The sequence below is a fragment of the Siniperca chuatsi genome, linkage group LG13, assembly GCF_020085105.1.
Source record: "Siniperca chuatsi isolate FFG_IHB_CAS linkage group LG13, ASM2008510v1, whole genome shotgun sequence".
NCBI classification, from domain to species: domain Eukaryota; kingdom Metazoa; phylum Chordata; class Actinopteri; order Centrarchiformes; family Sinipercidae; genus Siniperca; species Siniperca chuatsi.
In genome coordinates this window covers 14224101-14247193 of record NC_058054.1, presented here as the reverse complement: position 1 = coordinate 14247193, position 23093 = coordinate 14224101, and the positions used below count along the sequence as shown (strand labels likewise).

At 39.4% G+C, this 23093-nt stretch overlaps 1 protein-coding gene across 6 annotated transcripts in view; it reads left to right on the top strand.

Moving 5' to 3' along the window:
• LOC122887132 (laminin subunit alpha-3-like) overlaps window positions 1-23093 on the top strand; it is a 56212-nt gene that overhangs the window by 30666 nt on the left and 2453 nt on the right. For 5 of the 6 annotated variants that reach the window (XM_044220053.1, XM_044220057.1, XM_044220056.1 and 2 more), the window contains 46 exons: window positions 139-337; window positions 502-628; window positions 915-1063; window positions 1544-1662; window positions 1892-2103; window positions 2224-2428; window positions 3598-3742; window positions 3863-4003; window positions 4323-4484; window positions 4846-4947; window positions 5044-5127; window positions 5659-5889; window positions 8572-8685; window positions 9329-9447; window positions 9546-9626; window positions 9756-9856; window positions 10001-10054; window positions 10155-10306; window positions 10863-10973; window positions 11081-11192; window positions 11426-11593; window positions 11793-11989; window positions 12234-12350; window positions 12647-12801; window positions 13054-13195; window positions 13311-13410; window positions 13490-13606; window positions 13724-13894; window positions 14051-14202; window positions 14313-14507; window positions 14596-14744; window positions 14955-15117; window positions 15219-15346; window positions 16006-16150; window positions 16268-16363; window positions 16495-16652; window positions 16744-16861; window positions 16973-17113; window positions 17226-17356; window positions 17481-17615; window positions 17781-17901; window positions 20672-20802; window positions 20991-21171; window positions 21318-21476; window positions 21659-21824; window positions 22689-22843. In XM_044220053.1, the coding sequence (XP_044075988.1) occupies window positions 139-337; window positions 502-628; window positions 915-1063; window positions 1544-1662; window positions 1892-2103; window positions 2224-2428; window positions 3598-3742; window positions 3863-4003; window positions 4323-4484; window positions 4846-4947; window positions 5044-5127; window positions 5659-5889; window positions 8572-8685; window positions 9329-9447; window positions 9546-9626; window positions 9756-9856; window positions 10001-10054; window positions 10155-10306; window positions 10863-10973; window positions 11081-11192; window positions 11426-11593; window positions 11793-11989; window positions 12234-12350; window positions 12647-12801; window positions 13054-13195; window positions 13311-13410; window positions 13490-13606; window positions 13724-13894; window positions 14051-14202; window positions 14313-14507; window positions 14596-14744; window positions 14955-15117; window positions 15219-15346; window positions 16006-16150; window positions 16268-16363; window positions 16495-16652; window positions 16744-16861; window positions 16973-17113; window positions 17226-17356; window positions 17481-17615; window positions 17781-17901; window positions 20672-20802; window positions 20991-21171; window positions 21318-21476; window positions 21659-21824; window positions 22689-22843 (6511 nt within the window). Of the gene's footprint in view, window positions 1-138; window positions 338-501; window positions 629-914; window positions 1064-1543; window positions 1663-1891; window positions 2104-2223; window positions 2429-3597; window positions 3743-3862; window positions 4004-4322; window positions 4485-4845; window positions 4948-5043; window positions 5128-5658; window positions 5890-8571; window positions 8686-9328; window positions 9448-9545; window positions 9627-9755; window positions 9857-10000; window positions 10055-10154; window positions 10307-10862; window positions 10974-11080; window positions 11193-11425; window positions 11594-11792; window positions 11990-12233; window positions 12351-12646; window positions 12802-13053; window positions 13196-13310; window positions 13411-13489; window positions 13607-13723; window positions 13895-14050; window positions 14203-14312; window positions 14508-14595; window positions 14745-14954; window positions 15118-15218; window positions 15347-16005; window positions 16151-16267; window positions 16364-16494; window positions 16653-16743; window positions 16862-16972; window positions 17114-17225; window positions 17357-17480; window positions 17616-17780; window positions 17902-18329; window positions 18585-20671; window positions 20803-20990; window positions 21172-21317; window positions 21477-21658; window positions 21825-22688; window positions 22844-23093 lie in introns of those variants that run through there. The other variant, XM_044220058.1, reaches the window with a different exon arrangement.

The following is a 23093-nucleotide window of genomic DNA, read 5'->3' as shown; positions in this document are numbered from 1 at the left end:
TTGTAACCTCTGACCGGCCACTGATCCCTCCACTAACAAGTCACATTGTTCTGCTACGATAGCGCTTGGCAAACCCCTCAAACACTATCAACAGGCTTTAAGTAACAACATCTTGTTGCTGTTTGTTGACGTTTCCAGTCGGCACTGCATTCTGAGGCAATTTGACAAACCAACCTCAGCCTGGATTTTGTATGCTGCCCGTGATGGACAGCTATCTTCAACACGAGCTGTTTCTCCCCAACGAGGAGAGAATGAGGATTGGAGACGGAGACGTCAGACCTGGGTGTTCCCTGCCCGTGAACCTCAAAGTGATGGGACAGTGCTTAAATTCCCTCAGGTAAAAACCATGCACTGCCCTTCCTAACCATGTTGAATAATTTGAGCTTTTCTGGACTTGACTCTGCTGCTGGGAGTTGGAGACATTCAATGAGACCTGACATTAATTTTCAATTTCACCACTACTGTTTGACGCTTAAGCTTCCTCCTCATTTTTTATCCCAGACGGAGATCAATTTCACTCCCAAGGTGCCCCTCCCGGGCAGGTATGTGATTGTGGTCCATTATCAGCAACCTGAGCATACCTCCTTCCCCGTGGAGGTCCGAGTGGACGCAGGGCGTGAGTGGAGGGGTGAGTGTGTTGGAGGAAGTGGTAGGCTTAGTCCTGTCTAATGAAATAGAATTGAAGAGTTTACTGGCTCCCATTGGATATACATATGGTTACATGGGCAGTGATTGGGAAAATGATTCCTCCTTAAGAGCAGATTAGGTCCCTGGGCTCATGACAAGATGATCAAAGGCCTTGGACACACTTCCCTATATGGATTTGAAGGAGGGACAGATTATTGTATTGTATGCTAATATTTCTTTCTTTCTTTCTTTCTCTACTCAACTTTAGCTCTGCTCTTCTCTTACAGGTTCAATAAATGCATTCTTCTGCCCTGCGGTCTCAGGCTGCAGGGAGGTTGTGATCGCTGATGGGCGCATTGCCCTTGACTTTGACCAGAATTCTTGGCAGCTGCCCAACATCTCTGTGGTCGTGCCACCTAGGAAGACACTTATTCTGGTGAGTAGTTTATGTAATAAGTTTACCCACTAAATTGAAAGAGAATTAAATGAAATATGGAAAATAATATGAAATATGAAATATGGGGAAAAAAAGAAATTAGTAAGATATACTTCTGTGTAAAGTCTGCAGGTTTGAGGAGTCTGTGTTTTGCACTAGAGTTGTTCAGGTTGAGTAATTGGCAAGCTGAAGTCCTCTTTCTTATGCCTTATCCTCAACAACAACAATGAAAGGACTGTATTCTACCTGGCAGCCTCGCACAGCTTTATAAAAGCTAGGCTTCCGACCTCGGTAAGGTAGGGGCAGGTTGGGCTTTTCTTGCCTCTTGTTCACTTGCTTTACTTTTCCTTCTTTAGGTAAAATAAAATAAAATATGGCTAAAACACTTCAAATCCTCAGTTTATCTGTTTGTGTTTTAAACACAAAACAATCCGAACTGGAAATTTTTATTATTTGTTATGATTTGTATCTTTTGTATAGGATTATATCTTGCTGGTTCCCGATAGAAGTTACACCCCAGATCTTCTGAAAGAGAAGCCGTTGGATAAGTCTGCAGATTTCATACAGCAATGTAGAGGAGGAGATGGTTTCTATATTGAGTAGGTATCCACCATGTCCGTGAAACAAGTTGGCCTCAAATCCATTTGAAATGGTACTTTAAAGATTTTATCAGTTGTTTCTTTATTTTGCTATAAACTCTTCTCTCTTATAATGTGTGATATATGTTTGATTTTTGTTTTGATTTGGAAATGGTGCCCTCTAGCTGTGATAATGGAGTATTAAACCACATCCGTATTTGAAAAAACTTTCTTTTTTCTGTCCACTCAGCCCGAGAACTTCTTCCCAGTTCTGCAGAGACTCTGCCCGCTCTCTTGTAGCAGCCTATAATGATGGAGCTCTGCCTTGCAACTGTGATAAGTCTGGCTCTACAGGGACCACTTGTGATCCAGTTGGAGGACAGTGTCCCTGCAGGCAGCATGTCATTGGTCGACAGTGCACAAAGTGTGCCACTGGATACTACGGCTTCCCCTACTGTAGACGTGAGTGAATGGTTACTTCTGACTTGTGCTGGTTAGAATGTGAGGGTTTTCCCATTCTCTAACCTCTAGTTAGTTTGAAATGCATTTGTCCAAATGAAATCCCCTCTCTCCCTTCTGCAGCGTGTGAGTGTGGTCGCCGACTGTGTGACGAGGTGACAGGACGTTGTATCTGCCCTCCTCAGACAGTCAAACCAACCTGTGATGTGTGTCAGAATCAGACTTTCAGCTATCACCCTTTGCTGGGCTGCGAGGGCTGTGAATGCTCTCCGAATGGCATCAAAGCCAACGCCGGGCCTGACTGTGACCGCACCACCGGACAGTGCAGGTAAGTGGAAACCTACTACCTTAAAGACTGTGCACTTATTAAGATTGGAGGTTAGCGTTTATTAGGGAGATTAGTAAATTAAATGGTGTTCCACACATATGTAGTTTTTTTGTTTCCTGTGTATTATACAACCAATCAGGGATGTAAAAACATGTATTGCCATGTTACCGAAATTTTACCTGAATGAAAGCAAAAACTTCTTAACATAAAAATAAAAAGTAACTCAATTAAAACATAAAATACAGGTTAAACAAGAGAGGACATTATTTTAAAAACTTCAATTTGTAATGACAAAAGGGTAAAAAAGACCAGCTAGTAAGAAAATATTTTAAGTCACACCTTGGAAAAGCAAATTTAAAAAAAAAAATCTGGCCGCTCAATATCACTATAAAACTCAATAATAACCTGCAATGTTTCTTGAAGTTAATGGGTGTGAGTGAAGAGGATGCAGAGGACAGGGTTAGATGGAGGCATATGATTCGCTGTGGCGACCCCTGAAAGGGAACAGCCAAAAGGAAAAGAAGAAGAACCTGCAATGTTTCTGTTTTCTATTTACATTTATTTGATCCTAACTATATATTTACAGTGGTCTACTGTAAAGTTGTGTTGCCACTTTATGATAAAAATCACTCAAATGTATATCATTTCTTAATTCTTCTCAATTGTATGATTGTATAATCTCTCTGTAATTTACAGTATTTATTAAACAGCTGCACAAATAATGGTTGTCCCTCTCCAATACATCTTCTCTTTCATGCACTATTTTTTGAGTGATGAAAAAGGCTGGAATGTGAGGTGAAAGTGAAACGTGACACCAAACCACTTAAAGTGATTAATGAGGGGATTAGTTCACAATCCAATCCTGTTGATATATATAGATATCTTTTCTGTCATGTATGTTTTCAGTGTCAAAATGAGCTCCACCACTCAGTTGATGTCTCTGTTAATAAAGAAACAATGGGATGCATGAAGCAGCATAATGCAACGTACTGTACAGTAATGCATACAATGTGATTTTACTGTATTTTCCTATTTACAAAAACATTTTCAGTTTTATGTGTAAATGTAGTTTGTTCCTTCCCTTTCCTAATATCTGACTTTATAAATGTATGAACCACATATGATCCAGAATTTTACTAAAGATAATGTGCCTGTGTATTTTTATGTAGTTGCAAGCCTAGGATTGGGGGCCGGCAGTGTGATCGCTGTGCTGCAGGTTATTATCGCTTCCCTGACTGTGTACCTTGTGACTGTAACCAAGGTGGTGTCACACCTGGCGTGTGCCACCCAGACACAGGGAGGTGTCTCTGCAAGGTGAGATCATTTAATTAAATTGCTAATTGCTATTGAGTTAAAAACTCCCTCTTACTCATTTTTGTTTATTTGTCTTTCCTTGCTCTGACTTTGTCTCTATTATTGCTGCCACGTTTGTAGAGAAATGTTGCTGGCGTCAAGTGTGATACCTGTCGGGAAGGTTCCTTCTATTTTGATCCCTCCAGCCCTCACGGTTGTACCAGCTGCTTCTGCTTCGGGGCGACTGATCAGTGTCAGAGCTCCAGAAAACGCAGGGGGAAGGTGTGTTTGCGTTTCATGCCCCTGCATGTCTATGAATGCCTTTGGAAATGTTATGCCTGCAAAGCTTTCTGGCTGATAGCTGTTATGTGGTGAACATGTAATATAAAAGCTGAACATGTTGTTTAGGAAAACGATGGGATCTGGGTACATTCTTTGACTTGCAGTCGCCTCTGTTTTCAAGTAAAACTAATTTGTTTGTAATATTATGTGTATATACGTTATAAGCCCATGGAGTCAGTTATCATTTGTGAATTGTGAATACAGTATAGTTTTAGGATGGATTTTTTCACTTTAACCCCCAAATACTCCTTGTAATTAGTTTGTTGAGATGCGGGGCTGGCATTTGGAAAGCCCCGACCAGGAGAATGTTCCCTCTGTGCTGAACACAGCCAGTAACACAGTAGTGGCAGACATCCAGGAGCTTCCTCCTACAGTTCAAACTCTACACTGGGTGGCACCATCGTCCTACCTGGGAGACAGGGTGAGTCAAAGAAGGGAGGGAACATCATGACAACAAGAATACTGTTAAATGTTTTCTCATGTTTAAATATGGAAACAGATGCAGGATTTCCAGAGTAATAGCTTTATAGTTATTTTATTGAATCAAGCCAAAAAGAAATGCCTGAATGTTGCAATGTCCCTAAACTCTTAGTAATTACATTGATAGGTAAAATTCTAGCGTAACTGATAGAAAAGATGACCTCAACTATTACTTCCTAGTTGTGAAATAAAACCCGGGTTGGATATAGAATTTTCAATTAAGCTAATTTCTGTATTCCAGTGGGCTCTGCTGTCCTTTCAGATAAGATGAGAGATATATGGGCTTTCTCTCTTTCTCTTAGGTTTCATCTTATGGTGGTTTCCTCACCTACCAGTCCAAATCCTTTGGGATTCCCAGTGAGGGGATGACTCTCATAGACAGAAGACCTGATGTTGTGCTGACTGTGCGTAGTGCTACTAGTTTCTTCACTCTTAGACCTCTCTCTTTCTTTCAGTGGCAGAAACTCATCTTATTTATCCATCTCATTATTTCCCCCTAGGGTCAGAATATGACCCTGATCCACATGGCTTCACAAGTCCCACTTCCAGACAGGCTGTATCAGGGCAGAGTCAAGCTCTTGGAGGTAAAGTACACACCAATTCCTCTATTTGACGTACAATCTAATGCACCACTAGACTGTGATTTTAAATCAACCACATGATATGAAAGTGTTGGAAGTGGATGCACACTGATGATTTTTCTATTCTTAGAGCCTCACCAATTACGACGTCATTCAAAATTCTTTGAATGTCTAAAATGGATAGGGTTCATCTTTTGGGGAATCTGCCATTAGATTTTTGTTATTTTTGGGTATAAGTTAAATTTTATCCTGATAATGGTGCTAGAAGCAAGGTCAGGGAGTCACCAAAGCCATGAGGATTCATCCTCAGAAGATGCCAATATTCATGCCAAGTTTTAAGACAATCTGTTGTTATTGTTATAATATCTTGCCCTGCATCTAAGTGTTAAAAAGTTAGGCAGATATACTGTATAATATAATGTACTTCTCTTGTTTTAGATCATATTAAATCTAATGAAATATGATTTTTGAATATAGTCTCCCTGTACAGATTTCTCAGCATTAGTCACAAAATAACAGATCTGTTGGCTGCAGGGAAACTGGCGCCATGCTGTCACCAACAGGCCTATCTCCAGAGAGGAACTGATGATGGTCCTAGCCAGTCTGGTTGGCCTGAGGATTCGAGCCTTGTACTTTACTCACAGCCAGAGACTCAGCTTAGGGGAAGTGGGCCTGGAGGGGACGACTAACACAGGCACTGGTGGTCCTGGAAACACTGTGGAAGATTGTTCCTGCCCCCCTCAGTACACCGGAGACTCCTGTGAGGTGAGGAGTTTTAAAGGCCATCAGATATCCCTCACTACTGCTAGTTTTTATTTTTCCTTGAATAAAAAGAAGGTATAGCATGTAGATAATAATAGTTAAAAGATTGTGTGATTATACACTTTTAACCTGTGTGTCTTTTTTAAATCAAATAATAGTCTTTATTGATAGGTTACAAACACAACAGATATAGAAAAAAGAAGCTCACATTTAAAACAACAAACAAGTGTAGGTGTAGACAAAAACTTGGAAGGAATCCGGCCTCATTGACATACTGAAAAAACTTCCATACTCAAAAATAAAGTATTTTCTACACCTGAAATCTACATAGGTGTGCAGAAGAAGTAGGAGGAGCCTGACCTCCTCCACATATTTTTAGGATGTCCTGACATGCCTGAACCAAGTACCACACCCTTTTCCTAGAGGACTAATTCATCACCTGAGGAGCCTTGGGTGGAATGTACTGGAAAATACCAGTCGGAGAGCTGCACAGCCAAATTGTGTAGCCCCGGGCTGGGATATGATGCACAATCACGCAGACATAATATTTGTGATTGTACAGCTATAATCACTGGCATGGCTACAGCTCATAACACTGTGATGTGGTTGCTAAGGAAAAGCTTACTTGAATTCTTTTTATCCTGGGAATGGTGCTGACTTGACTGAGTGTGTTTGTGCTTCTCAAATCTGATTTGTTTATACATGGTTGCAGCAGTTTTGCCCACAGAAGCAAATTAAAAATAAAAAGGAGTTTTTCATGTAACAGAGAGCATTTATACGTGGAGACGTAGATGTGGTTACCTACCTGTGTATACGTGAGCCACTGTCTGATAGGGAGTGTTTTAAAGGAAGTTGATTATATGTGCCCACAGGGGGTATGACAAGGTGCCTCGCCTTGACACATGGGGTGTGGCACTTGGCAACACATTGTTACTCATAAACCTGAGTGTGTTTGCCTGAGTGCACCTACAGTAAGTGTGTGTGTCTGTAAGCACAGCCGGCACACCTAGCTGTGTCTGTTGTGTGTTTGAGGAGCGTGATTCAGGTGTGAGTTTGTTGTCTGTGTTGTCTGAGGATGTCTGACTTTCCTCTCAGTCACATACACTTGCACACACACACACACACACACACACACACACACACACACACACACACACACACACACACACACACACACACACACAGAATATTAATACACTGTTGAATGTTTTACTTTTACACTACACCCTTGCAGTTAAGTAAACACAACAGCATTTATTTTTTATCTGTTCAGACATTCTAAAAGTGGACGTGGAAAGGTGAGAGAGAGCATATAAACACTTGCATGTGTGTGCTTGTGTGGCTGCACACACTCATGCTGATCTGTAAAACTGACTCAGGTAGAAGATGGGGCGTGTCCTCTTTGTGTGCGTGTGTGTGAGTGTCAGTATGAGTGTTTAAGAGGCTGAGGCAGGGTAGAGTTGAGCATTATTTCACACAGACTAAATGCTAGGAATGTCAGATACGTGTATGGATAGACGGCGGTGTACACAGGTTTTGTTACAGACCCTGCTATGTTGGACTTTGATTGGACTTTGCTGCGCTGGCCACAGGCCCTTTGACAGAGGGGAGCGACCCCGCTACACCAGGCATCATGAAAGATGGACTCAGAGGATACAGTACCCTTCACTTCATGACCAGGGAACTCAGCAAATAGAGTATCCATCAGTGAATGACGGAGGTACCCAGGGGGTACGCTACCCCTCGGTACATGACAGAGGACAGACAGTTCACGATCCCTCTGTTAACGACAGTGCCAGCTCTCAGATTCGGGTAAAAATCTGTGAAGATGTGATGTATCTTGTTGTTGAAATAATGTTGTTTTACCTTAGCTGTAGGTTACACTTCTCAACATCTCAGGTGTGGATTGTTGAAGATTGTTATCTCTGAAAGCAAAGGGCATGCTTTGACTCATCGCTGTTAATTATTAATGGAACTCAGTTCAGGTCAAGTTTATTGTTGTGTGCTCTACAAATTCTCACACTTCACGACACAGCAAACAGAGGTGCCATCCTCTGTGAATGGCAGAAACATTTCTGGAAACATAGCTATGTAAAACGGATAAAACGTAAAGTAAAATGGATGCTGTGTTTACAGTTTATAAGTTTAGTCTCTGCTAAACTCCAGTGATAATTGGTATTGTGTTATTTTTTGTACATGATATCATTTAAGATTGGGCAATATTATAATATATGATAGAGATCACAAGCAATCACAGATTTATGAGAGATTTATATACGTTTATACTGTTAATAATTGTAGTTATAGGCAATGCTGCAAATCAATGAGCAGGATTGCTTTTTACCAATATTGAATTTTTGCATCATTGTGATTAACGATTTTAGGTATTTAATCCACTGGATTATCCAAAAACAGACACTCCCGTCTGGTTATTTAATCTATAAAACGTTTCTCAACTGAATATCCAGAAAATATTCTCTATCATGACATAAAATGACATATAACATGATATCAGATTTTATCTACAAGTAGATTGTACACCTCTAGTATCATGATTGTTAACATAAAGTTGCTTTTGAATTTAGATATACTTACAGTGGTACACCTGTGTATATGAGTTATACTTGTAAGCAGTCATTTCAGGTTGGGTAAACATGTCTTTATATTTATGTTTTTCTTTTACAGAAATGTGCTCCAGGTTACTACAGAGATGGCAGTGGGCCTTACCTGGGCCGCTGTGTGCCCTGTGAGTGCAACGGTCTGTCTGATGAGTGTGAAGAGAGGACAGGGAGGTGTCTGGTAAGAAACACACTCAACCCTTAACCCTTACTAATGGCTTTATGACTGAAGGTACACATTAGACACCCACACACACACCTAAAAATGAAGAGTGGTTACTTCAGCCCAGTCTAGACCTCTCAGCCTCAGGGTACATCTGTGGGCCCATAACTTTGCGTTTTTTATCACCACATCAGAAGCTTTATTTGATATGGCTTCCTGATATACCGTTATGAGGCCCCTCTGGCTCATTATTCTCCTTGATGGGAGGATGAGCCTTTACGCATTTCAAAATCTCTGTTGTGCAAGACTCTCAAGACCGGGCCTGTGTTTGCAATGGACGCATGGATACACACCCTAGCAGCTCAAAGCCAAAGCGGCTGAACACACTCTTAGTGCCGAGTGCATCAAACACACTCTTTGATTGATTGGCAGGGAAAAGCCTTTTATCTTTGTCCCCAGATGTTTGCATTCCTGTTTCAGTGTAATAAAAGACTTGATGCCTGTTTGAGTTGAGGTACAGCATGTGTGTGAAAGGCTAGCCGCAGTGCATAAGCAGTTTTGATTTTCACACATTGTCTATCCGGTATTTTGCTTCTTCACACCCTTCATTCTTCACATATAGTTTGCAAGTGGTTTAATGAATACATTATGTCATTTTCAGAACTGTCAGTACAACACAGCTGGGGACAGATGTGAACGCTGCAAAGAAGGTTACTATGGAAACGCGGCAAAGAGGACATGCAAAGTTTGCCCGTGCCCATTCAGCGTGCCCACAAACAGGTGGGTGAAAAAAACTCAACACCTCCAAACAGCTCTACTATAATTAAATTGAAATGTGTATTTCAAGAATTAATCATGATCTCTCTATCGATCTGCAGTTTTGCAATAGGTTGCAGAGAGATCTTTGGAGACTTCCAGTGTATATGCAGAGCAGGCTACACGGGACACAAGTGTGAGAGGTGAGTGTCTGTATGGACAGATCAGTTTAACAGGCCAAGTAATGATGTTGAAATACTTTGCAGATACTGCGCATTTTGGAATACTGTAGTCTTATTTCTATTTTGCCTCTTATTCTGTCTTACCCATAGGTGTGCTCCTGGTTACTATGGTGATCCACTGACGTCAGGAGGAAGTTGTCGGCCCTGTAATTGCAATGGCAATGGTAACAACTGTGATCCTAGGACTGGAGGTTAGATTGTATTTTGAAACAATGCATTAATCCGCTATTTAATTCTGCTAAATTTTTGTTCAGTTCAGTCATACTGTTTTTAAATTCCGATACTTCATCATACAGTTCATTTAAATGTTCTTTTTTATTTTACTGTTCCTCCAGTTTGCAAGAACACACTGGAGCCGGGAGACACAAACACTGATGAGCACTGCCAAGGTGAATTACCAAAAATAACTGAGGTCTGACGCTGTGGCATGCAGTTTGCAATAAACTGAGTATGCTCTTTTGCTAATCAAATCCTCTTTTTGTATTCCAGAGTGTGATAATTGTGCCCAGACTTTACTACAGGATCTGGAGAAGCTGGATGACGAGCTGGGAAGGATCAAGGCTAAGCTGGACGATGCCAATGCTAGTGCCTCCATTCAGGAAAAGCTGAAGAAGCTGGAAAATGCCGTGTCAGACACTAAGGTAACATGTCAGTGTATCTCAGAATATCTACAGATAGGGGTGAAGACAAAGTGAAGGGCACTTAAAGATATTTGAAAGAATCAAGTGTCACTGTAGACACAAAAGTCAAGAAATGATGCCAAATCCTGATGCCAAATGCATGGTCACAAGCACAATGAGATCCATTATGTTTATAATTTGCAATTTGCACATGTCCATTTCCTACACATACAGTACATACACACTCACACATACACACAAACAGTATGGCACAGGATGGGTGTGCTTGTTCAAACATTCGAAATTCCTGCTGATAAGCAATCTCAGTGAATTTAATCCCGCAGCCTGTGTGTCAACTCGAGTTAGGGACCACACCACTGGATGACAGTGTTTATTGCACCGACTTGTCGTTTCTCATTGCCTCATAATCTCAGTGTTACATCCACTTCACTTGAGTGTGCATCCTTTGTGCATTTGTGAGACACAAGTGAATAATTCCCACATCACAATTTGAAAACAGCCCCTATCAGCCTCAAGCTTCAGTACACCACCTACAACATCTGAATGCTTTTTGTAGATTCTTGTCAACAAATTCAACTCGGCCATCAATACCCAAAAGTCCAGAGTCAACCAGCTGGAAGACGACGCGATCACTCTCTCAGATGACATCAGCTCCCTCAAAGACAAGGTAGCTTGGTGGAGACAAGGCCTAGCATTTTATTAGAATATCAGCATGCAATAATAAATGTTTGAATGTGTGTAAATGTGTATTGTCGGTATGTATTTTTTATTTAGGCAGATAAGAGGGCTGCTGATGCTGACAAAGCAGTGGCAGATGTTGGAAAAACTCACAAGAGGGCTAAAGATCTGGATTCAGAGATTCAAAACATTCTCAAGAAAATCCAAGGTAAAGGGAAATTTCAGCAGCACGACTCTGTTCTGTCTTTTAGTGTCTTAATGTCTTGTTTTCAACTTTCTTTTAATCTCCATTTTATTCTGTTTTCTGCATTTATATTTGGTTCATCAGCATATATAGTTTATCTTTATAGGTATTATAAAAGTCTCCAATAAATGTATTGCCACTGACTATCAGAACCTAAATATATGCTTGAGTGAGTGTGTGTTTTTGTGTGTTTAAAGATCTGCTGGACCAACTGAATGAGGCAGACAACAGTGGCGGTATGGTGCTCAATGGAACCCAGGCTAAAATGCTGGAAGATGCTAAGCAATTGGTGAAGGAGATGGAGAATAGGAACTTCACCCCTCAGAAGACAGCTGCTGAGAAAGAAAGAGACAAGGCCAAGAAACGTACGATACTTAGTCTTTACTTAGTAGAAACTTCAGTAAATTCCTCCAAAACCTTTGTGGAGAGCAAACCCCTCCATAATTGCTTCATCAAAGCACTGGCGTGGTTGTATTATCCCTGATGTTGATTGGAGAAAAAGTTAAACATCATTGCAGACTGGTCAATAACGTTTCCATTCACCTGTTCTATTCTGTTTTCTAGTGCTAGACTACGTCAAGGCTAATGTAAGTAAGCAGTGTGACCAGAACGAGGCTGCAGCACAGAATATACGGGTACTTCTGAAGGGTTACGAGGCCAAGCTGAAGGACCTGGAGGAGGCTCTGAAGGAGGCGGTGGACTTGGTGAAAAAAGCTAATGCCCAGAACGGACTCAATGCTCAGGCACTGGGAGATCTGCAGGTACTAACTCACAAGTAGTTAATCAGTTATGAGAAACACACGCTTGTTAATGCATTGGTACATAAGATTATGCATTTGTCTCATAAACAAACAGCACATAAATGAAGATTGGGGATGTACTGTTATACATTAAGGCTATAGTAAGGTATTATGTAAACAAAGGAAAGAATGCCCTGCTGGTTATTATTGCTATTCATAGTCATTACACAGTTGTACTCTAAATTGACTCGTGTGCTTCCTACAGAAACGTATCGAAGACTTAAAAAAGGAGCGGAAGACTGTTGAGGACCAAATAGCCATGGCAGAAGATGAGCTGCAGAAAACAGAGGATTTGGCGAAAATTCTATCCAACAGGAAAACGGTATGCTTCACAAACTGTAGCCTTCATATTCTTTACCTCAAATATCCTCTATACTCAGAATTATACACTTATATATCTTGTATTTTGTCGCTTCTCAGTATAAGCCAAAACATTTTTAAACACTGAAGCTAACCGCCTCCTCTCTGATCTCACACCAGCGAGCTGCCAGGTCTTAACATGCCGTCCACTAAGATAACAATCAGTGTTTTGGCTTGTTGTGCTCTGAGGTGAGGTAAATGGCATTTCCTGCTGTTATGAATAACTTGCACCCTTCCACCTGTCCTTCTCCTCTGTAGGAATACGAACAGCTGGCAGCACAGCTGGATGGTGCCAAGACCGACTTGACCAAGAAGGTGAATGAGATTACCAAGGCAGCAGCCAAGGAGGACATTGTGGAGAATGCAGAGGAACGTGCAAATAACCTCGCCAAGCTGGCAAAGGATCTTGAGGAGTAGGTCTTTTGTGCATACAATAAAGACACACAATCTCATTATAACCTGAAGTCTAATGAGTAGATTTCAGCAGAGCATTGTCTGTTGTTTCTGCTAGGGAAGATTTTCTTGCTGGTTCAGTACTATTCAAGTATAGACTGCTTAGTTTTCAAGATGTGTGTCATTTGAAATTATTTGAGCTTTGTATGTTTTTGTGAATCCATTCTCCGTGTGTCTTGGATTTATTCTTCCCTTATTATACTGAATTACAGTGCTGTGAAGAACGCAAGTGGACGGACTGAGGTGCGCGGCGCCAAAGACGCTATTGATGCCTACAAGAACATCACAGATGCAATTAATGCTGCTGAGGATGCAGCTAATGAGGCCAAAAGTGCAGCAGACAACGCCTTGAATGTAAGCCACCGACTTGATACCTAAAACATTAAGTAACTGCACAGGCTTCTTAGAATGATGTCAAACCTTTTAGAATATTGTTTCACTTTAACCAAATAGTTTTTTCTTCCTGTAGAATTTAAAAAACCAGAAGCTGACACAAAGAGCGAAAGACCTGAAAGAGACTGGCGATGACCTATTGCAGAATGCAAAGGAGGCAGAGAAAGACCTTAAAGGTATTCAGCCCTACTATTAAACTGTTGTTTTTAAAATAACCCAAAAGCTCAGTCACCAAGTCTTGTTTTTCTTTAATAGGCGCTGCAGGCGACATTACAGACGTGAAGGAGCGCCTGAAGAATGCTGACAAGAAGAAGAAAGCTCTTCAGAAAGACTTGCTTGATGCAGAGAACCAGTTAAATGGCATCAAGAGAGGTAGAACAAGTCACGGCATTATAGGATTAGCACGACTAACTGATTGTGTCTGAGTCTATTGCCAGAGTTTATTATTATTATTATTTGCTTCCCTTATTGTTAATTTCTTCAAATCAGATGACATTGGTGATATGATTGATGAGGCCAAGAGGAAGGCAGCTTCAGCCAACGACACAGCCAGCGACACTATGGACAAACTGAACGCCATCAGAAAGGAAATTGACAAGATCAGTGTCACTCCCGTGGACTCTAACTTGAGCAGTGTGTTGGACGATGTGGACAAGTCAGGTGAGATTTTGAAAAGATGTCTTTCTTTTCTTTTTTTTGTACTTTATGGTACAGAATAACCACTTTTTATATTATACATGTTTAGAATTCAAAGTAAAGATGCTGCATTTTTTACGCATTACAATTAGTTTTCTCCCTCTTACCTTCTCCTTCCAGTGAAGAACTTGTTGAAAACCATCCCATCTCTGAATGATAAGATCTCAGAGGTGGAGAACCTGACCTCACAGTTCTCCCCCATTAGCAACATATCTGAGAACATCAAGAAGATCAAAGAGCTCATTGAACAAGCCCGGGACGCAGCTAACAGGGTGAGATCCTACTCTGTAAATATATCCATAACCAAGCCCAAATCAAACTGACTTGTGCCCTATTTTTCCTTGATGGGCCTAATTTCCCTTTTTTTATGTTTTTTCTCCAGATTGTGATCCCGATGAAATTCACAGGCGATGGCCATGTGGAGCTGCGTCCGCCAAAGAATCTGGAGGATCTGAAGGCCTACACAGCCATGTCCCTGTCGCTGCAGAGACCTGAAGGCAGGGGCGATGGAAGACGCAGACGCAGACAGACCAGAGACAAAGGAGACATGTTTGTGTTGTACCTTGGCAGCAGAGATGTAAGTGGCTCCAAATGCATATGAATATTTTGATATAGAGATTTAGTTTGTAATTGTACACAAGGCATTAACAAACTATGTTTTATAGTCTTCTAAGAACTACATAGGTATGGTTCTGAGGAACAACGTGCTGTACGGTGTGTACAAGCTCAACGGAGTCGAGTTCGAGTTGAAAACAGGTTACATCACCATGTCTGCATCTGAGCCGGCCAAGTTCGATAGAGTAGACCTGCACAGGTAAACTGACAGCTTAATTCTGTTGTAATTCTGTTGTAATTCACCTGTTTTCCATGAATGCACATTTATGTTTCGTTTCCACTTTTATCCACTGTGACTTACTGCAAACCTGTTCTGTATTTTAAAGGGAAAAAGAGCAAGATTTGTGAAGAATGTGAATGTTGTAAATGTGATGAAAATGTGGATATTTTTTTCCCCTTCACGATTTAGAATTTACCAAGATGCAAAGATGATGCTCACTAAAGATATCACCTCAACCACACCCAGTTTGCCAATTCAAGATGAGAAGAAAGGAGAGGAGAGCAAGAACCTCCTAGATCTCAGTCCGAGTGATGTTGTTTTCTATGTTGGAGGCTACCCTGCTGACTTCACTGTAAGCGACAAGGAAATAAGAATATCAATACTGTTTTTTTTGTTTGTTTTTTTACTAGAATAAGTTTTATTAATACCCTTCTCTGTTTTGCTTCTCTTCAGCCACCAGCTTCTCTCAGCCACCCCAAGTACAAGGGCTGCATTGAGTTCTCCTCTTTTAACGACAAAGTTGTCAGTCTCTATAATTTCCAAAAGGCAGAAAAGATCAATGTGGAGACTCCATGCAAGAGGTAGGTCCAAGTATGATTAGTGTTGAGATTAACCAAACTCTAAATATTGTTTTACTATAAAAATGCTTCTATGATTTTCTGTAATGACAAAACAAAACAGGTTGTCTGTTCATTGTATTTCCATCTAGTGTTTGACATTTTCAGTATCACCCCAGTGTCATCCCTGTGGCATGAATGGACAAAAACTTCCTCCCATCCCTCTTTGGTTGCTGCCCGAACAAGGGTTTTAAACTCAGCACTGGTCCTTTCTATGTGGCGCTTTTATGATCTCCCTGCTTTGGGGTTTTTTTCTTTTGGATTTCCTGTAGTGATTTGGACGTTTCCTCTCAAAGACATGTAGGTTAGGTTGGTTGTAGCCTTTTACTGGTGTTTGTCACAGCGTTAGCCTTACGTAAGACATGTGAGCTCTTTTGCTCAGTGGATGCTTGAGTGGGCTCCAGCCCCCTTGTGATCCTGAATACATCAGGATAGAAAAAGGGTAAATGGATAACTCTTTGAAATGCCAAAAGAACAAACAGACATGTAATCTGCACTCTTGTTACAGAGTAAACGTGTGTGAAATTGTTGAAGTGACAGACAGATGAGCAAAAGCTATCTGTCTGTAACCAGAATCTGATTTTTAAAATATTATTTTCTGACTTTTTCTCCTCTCTATCCAGATATGTACCTCCATTGGATTCTGACTACTATGAAGGCACTGGATATGGCAAAGTGATTATAGATAAATCATCTCCTACCCTCATCATCATTATGACTATCTTTACTCGTTCAGAAAACGGTCTGCTCTTATACATAGGAAGTGAGGTAAATTATTTTTCATATGGTTACTTTATTAATCTTACGTTTTGATGCTTTTTAATAGAATTATACTGTATGTACTATTTGCAAGAATTTGATTACTCTATTTCCTCTTTAACATAGGACAACTACTTCACTGTGACGATGGAGAAAGGCATCATTTTTCTACGTAGTAATTTGCTCAAAGCACCAGCTACAAATAATGTGAAAATATTCCCGGTGAGAAGCTTTTCTTATTTTTTGCAATCCCTTAGGTTCTTCCTCGACAATTACCTTTACTTAACCAGATACCATTTGTAAATAAAGAATCATCAATTCAACCGCATCTTGCTCCTCTATCCTTTCTTCAGAAGAACGACTGGGCAGAAATCTTCATCGTTAGTACAAACAAGGGAGCAATGAAAGTCCGGATAGCCCAAGAATACGTTGCCGAAGCCCAAGCTGTGTACAGCAACACTGACTTTAAAGAATACTATATTGGTGGTGCCCCACAAGACTTGAGGGAAAGGTACATGGTTATCAGTTTTGTGTTGTGAGTTAGGTGGTCAACCTTTTCCCACTTTATCGAAAATAACTTGATTTTCTGTTCCTCCTCACAGAGATAACATCACCATACAGCCATTCAAAGGATGCTTGAAAAATATGAAGCTGAATCAAGCTTTTAAATCTGTTGATGAGTCAATGGGCATCAGCAAAGGTTGTCCCAAGGAATCCTTGGTAGGACGTTAACCTCTGCATCCCAAAGCAGTTACCAACATTCATATCACTGCCCAAACCACACTTAGGCTTATGTGTCAGCTGATGTATAATGTCCATGTTCTTGTCTAGGTTACTCGTAAAGCAGAGTTCAGCTTGGGGAGCTCCCTGTCAGCTGACCTCACAGGCTTTAGTCTGGCTGATGACGTTACTGTCTCTCTCGGATTCAAGAGCACAGAGAATCAGGGTCTCATTCTGCAGGACAAACAGCTGGTCAGTCCTTACATTCATTTTGAAATCTGATGTTTTATTTGTGACTTTTGAGTGATACAACAGGTAGAACTTGGTCAGATTTTAAAAGCTTTTATTTTTTTCTGTCTTCCAGGCTAATGGGATTAATCTTGAATTGGAAAACGGCTATGTGATGCTCAAGTTCAACAACAAGATCTGGAAATCAAACAAACAATATCACGATAACCAGTGGCATTATTTGACTGTAACCAGTAGAGCTGGAAGGTATGAAACTAGTTTGTGGTTTGGTGTGATTTAAATAAAAATAAACAAACTCTGTAAAATACTCAATAACTGATGGTATGTAAGTCTAGTGTACAAAAAATACCATGATGATTTTTCCAAACAGGATTCAGCTGCTTATTGACGACGAAGACAATGGTCAGGAGCAGAGTGGCAGCACTTCCATACCTGACACAGGTGGCTCCCTGTTCCTGGGAAGAGAGAAGTTCAAAGGCTGCGTTTCCAACCTCTACACAAGACGGTAATATTTCCTCACTTTGCATTTCATAGCTGCATAATTTTGAAATACCTCAAGATTTATGTAACATACAGCTTTTATTATTGAAGTCATACAGTGATTGTTTGCGCACCAAACATCTGTGTACTTTAATGTATGGTGTTTATATTGTATTTGTTCTGTTTGCAGGCCAGACAATCTGTACAAGGCTGAGGACTTCAGCACCTTCCAGACTTCTGGAGATATTTTGCTGGATGTGTGTACTGCTGACAGTCCTGCTCAACTGATGCTGGACCGCATCGCTAAGAAGGTGAGTGTTTGTCTTACATGCCCATACATACTTTAATCCATATTAGTGAGTTATTTATTTTAGCAAGCCTAATATTGTTTTTGTAAACAAGTGAAACCTGACGAAATAATTGAAACTTTTTTCCAAATCAAATCACCTTGGTTCTGCTTTCCTTGAATTAAGTGACATTATTGTTTAACAACTAGAGCAATCCATCATATTTCAAGGTATAACGGTGAAAACTAGCATGTACATTATGAACATGTTGAGTTGATGATTAATTCCACTCACTAGCAGTAAGTCCACCTTTATCTTTCTCTTTTGTAACTTTCATACATTTGTACAGTGAAACTACAGTATAATACAACTGTTGAAGGCAAATTAATAATCACACAGTGTTTGTCTTATGTTGACATTGTTTACATTATATTTTGCTGCCTTATTTCCAGAGATGAAGAAGAAGGAGCCCTAAGACCTGCTGATGCTGACAAGAATCTAATATTGACATGAAAAACTGGCAGCTTGCACCACAATGTTATATTGCTTATACACAAGCTCATTAATCTGCAGTGTACTTAAATAAAAAAGTTGCATGAACATTCCCAATAATCACAAGAACTATTAAATGTATTGTATCTCTGTCTATTCTATTTAAAAATCCAGTAATTACAAACAAATCTTGTGAATAACAAGCTTGAAATCAACTCATGTCTCTTTTCTTTCTTTCATGTAACTGAGTAATTTCTAACAGTCATTCACAAGCATGTGTCCTCTAACTCACTATTGTCAGACCTAATCACTCAGACACAAACATATTAAACATCATAAAATTATATAAATGGTAACTTCACTATCAAATAAAATGACTAATCATTACAGTTAATATCCAATAAACACAACAGGATCTGCATCTGAGTTTCTGAACATTTTCTGAACCTGTTTTATCTGACAAATTTCATGTGAATGTGATTATGGCATGCTTTTATATTCTACTTTTAAGGACATAGATGAATACAAATGATTTATTTCAAACTTGTTAAATTATCTTAAATTAAAACACATATCAAATGGAAACCCTTGCTGTTAAGGGCCAGTAAAGCCCTTTGGGATTTTGTATGTAATACTGGGCTACACAAATAAACATGCCTTGACTTAACAACCAAATCTAAATTTATCAGTCTTCCATCTCTTGAAACTCTGAATGGGATCTGAGCATTAAGGTTGAGAAACACTGATCTACATTATAATAAATTAAGTAGCCAATGAGAAGTTTGGAAGCATGAAATGTTGGTATTTCACAGCTAGGCTAGGCCTAGCCACAGTCGCCACAGTGAAATATGCGAAGACCTAGTAGAGCTTACTATGTTCAAACACTTCTCAAAAGCATGATTACATCATTTCTTCAAAACACTGGATCTTGCATGCCCATCATAATTTACAAAGCTCTATGTATTTAATTTGGAGCATCTGACTAAAGGAGGCCATATCACTACCACAATCTATTCTCCAACAACCCCTGACCCTGCATGAGTTCATACAAGTGCAATAATCAGTTGACACTACAGTCTAGACTTAATGAATGAAAACTATAACTAAAGGTGTAACAAAAAGATACAAAAATATAGAAGACACAGTGCTGAGAAATTGATTAATGGGATTTTCATATTGCATTATGTAAGTGCATTATGTTATCTTGTGTGTAATATGATATTTTTGGTGTAAGCCGACCATCTATTATTGGTGTTTTCTATAGCATCAGCACTACATGAGCCATTTCAATAAGGTCTTTGAATCTATTTACAGTTTTATTATTTCTGCAACTCTACTATGGGTTCGTCCCTGTTATGTTAAACTGAGTTTGTGCCAAATTAAATTAAATCACTCAAATAAAAAAAGCAAGTACTTTCCTGCATGCTGTACCGAACAGTATAATAAGCGCAATTTAGAATTCCTAACTATGTCGAAACCAAACACACCTCTGAGTAAACAGAACATTTGTGGGGGTTGTGCTGCTACAATGCTACTGTTAATGTAATAGTAAAAAAAACTCAGTGTAGCCAAAATAAAGCATCTAATGTTGTAGCTGTAATTACAAGATCCATTCTGACCCACCTGTTATCATCAATACTAACTACATGTCTGATGAAATCATAACTACCATGTTATACTTGGCTATTTATCAAAACTATTACATGCTGGTAGTTAATTTTCTTTGGGAGACATCTACTGTATTTTTGATCTGCATAACAGCACTAGTCGATTATTTGAGTAGTCGATTCACTGTTTCGAGCTTCGCAATTGAGAATGTTTGCTGGTTTTCTCTGTCTTCTATGATAGTAAATTTAATGTATTTGGGTTTTAGACTGTTGGATGGACAAAACAAGCACTTTGAATAAGTTGCGTTAGGAAATATTTTATTGACCAAACCATTAGTCGATTAATCTACAAAATAATCGGCAGATGAATGGATAATGAAAATAATCATTAGTTGAAGCCCTGCATTCATTTATTTAATGTAACAACACGTCCTCTGTGTTCTCAACTGTGGGTAAAACTTAGCTTAGAAGATCTTTTGTTTCACTGTCTGTTCGTGGAGCATTTATATGTGTAGTATTTTATACATGTTAACTATGACTATCACTCTTACCATTATACATTGTTGTACCCTCCCATCTTTATTCATTGACAGAGTGGAATTCCTTTGGAGACTTACCAAAGATGTGTGAGCAAACAATGATTTGAGGGCACTTTGTGCTGAGTGTCTCTTTTGTTTATGTTTGTGCTGTTTTAGGATGTAATGCAGGCAAAAAATGAGAGTCTATCAGCGTGTGCATTACCAGCCCTGGTTCAACATGCCTATCGCATGGGAGGCCCTGCTAGCAGCCTGAGCTACAGCCTTCCACTTCAGGTCCTGCAGCCCAGGTGAGTAACCTGTCTTACCTTACTGCACCATTTGACAAAACACATGCACAAACATGAAACTTTCAGTGAAAGATTTCTAAATGAAAAGTGTGCTTGGCTGAGTCTATAAGCTCAAGAACAATGCTACAGTTACGTCCGAGCCAACACACACAAACACTGAGGATGGTGTCTTTCTCTATCCTCCCCAGGCCCCACTTTTCTCTGGATGTCAGGACTCGAGCTCCTGAGGGTCTGCTGTTCTTTGCTGCTACCAGAGGAGGGCGCTCTCATCTCGCGTTATACATATCCAAAGGCAGGATCAGACTGTCTGTAGGCAAACAGAAGGAGATCTTCAACAGGGAGAAGTACAATGATGGAAAGTGGCACTCGGTCAGTGGATTCATATCATACTAATCACATGTGTTTTGAGATGATAGCAAACTTATGTACAATTTTGAAAACCATGGAATCACTCAATCACTCACCACATTATAGAGCAAAGCTAAATACTTTATTATTCTTTATGTTGCCTGTAGGTCATATTCAGTTTGGAGAAGAAGAAATTTCGATTGGTTGTGGATGGGATCAGAGCCCAGGATGGTCAGCTGACCAATGCTGAGTTGACATCCATGCAGCAATTTGTGTCACCTGTGTACCTGGGCAGCACGCCAGAGTCCCTTCACAAACAGCTGAAGGTAAATAAAAAAGTACTCACTGGCATACACACAATCAATCAATTAATTAACAATATATATATATATATATTTTGTTAATTATTTATATATATATATATATATATATATATATATATATATATATATATATTTTTTTTTTTTTTTTTTTTTAAATTTATTTATTTATTTATTTTTCCTTTTAGGCAAAGGCCCTACCAAAACAAAGTGTGTCTGGCTGTATCCGCAATTTTAAAATGAACAGTGTACCAATGTCAAATCCAACCACAAACCATGGTGCTGGCCCCTGCTTCGAGGGACAGACACAAAGAGGGGCCTATTTCTCAGGGAATGGAGCACATGCCATTATCAGTGAGTACATCTCTCTGATAGTACTGCAGAAGCATTTCCAATGACCATAATAATCTCTATCAGCTTCTGTCGGCTATCAGTAGGAACTGCAACCACATCCACACAATTAGTCTCCTCCTAAACAAGTCAATGACACAAAATACTTAAATAAATAAGGACTTAGTAGTATAGACATATCAGAAAAGGTGCTAAGATAGACATGTCAATGGTTTCCATTCTTTTTTTCCTAAAAAAAGGCAAGTATGTCCAAGAAGTGGGATGTAAGTGATTGAAATAAAACTATTAATTTCTCACAGAAATATTGTTATTTTACAGGTCTAGTGATTTCTTAATAATTTCCTAGGAATTATCCTGAAAAGGAGTATGTCTTTTTGTATAATTAAAATGTGATACTAATTATATTCATTGTTATAAGCAGTTGTGAATATCCACAGAAATTTCCTTGAAAACTGCTAAAATCTTAATAATTGGAAAAACTAACAGAGATCCATTTAACTCAAGTAAATATTAATGTATTTTGAAATATTTATTGTACATATTTGTTAAGACAAATTTTATATTTTTGCATGTTCAACTTACCTGCTGTGTTGTGATATTAATTGAAATTAATTAATTTAGGAACACTGTCTCCCATTTTCTTTATAATTAGTACCAAATTAGACAGTCCTTTCAAAGACACTTCCTAAGAAATTAGTTACATGTCAGGTCCTTTAAAGAAACTATGAGATCCGTAAGAAAGAGTCTTCTTGATATGTTCATTTCACGGCTGTCTCCTCATTGTTTTGATACTTACAGTCTAAATTATGATATCTATAATAAAGCCAATGATGACAACCATGATGATATCTGCTTTCTGTATTTCAGATGACTCCTTTGTTGTGGGCTCCAGCTTTGAGCTGCTGTTTAATATTCGTCCACGGAGTCTGACCGGACTCCTGCTACATGTTGGTGATTCCAGCAGGGGCCAATATGGACCTGCGATGGGCCACTATCTCAGTGTCTACATGCTCAGAGGAGAGGTGAGGCCTGACAGTATGTCAGTTTAATGATGCCACATCAGTTGTTTTTTGTCTGGCCAGATACCACTAACCCAAAATGTTTAGTTTTGGGAAAATAAAGACTTAGTTTGAGTCTGGATTGGAAAAACACATCTCTTAATAAACAATAATAATAATAATAAACATAAACTGCTGTGCTACTGTTGGACTCTGTTCTCCATTTTATTGTTTTGGGAACTTAAACATAACAGGACAGATCTTAAATTTAATT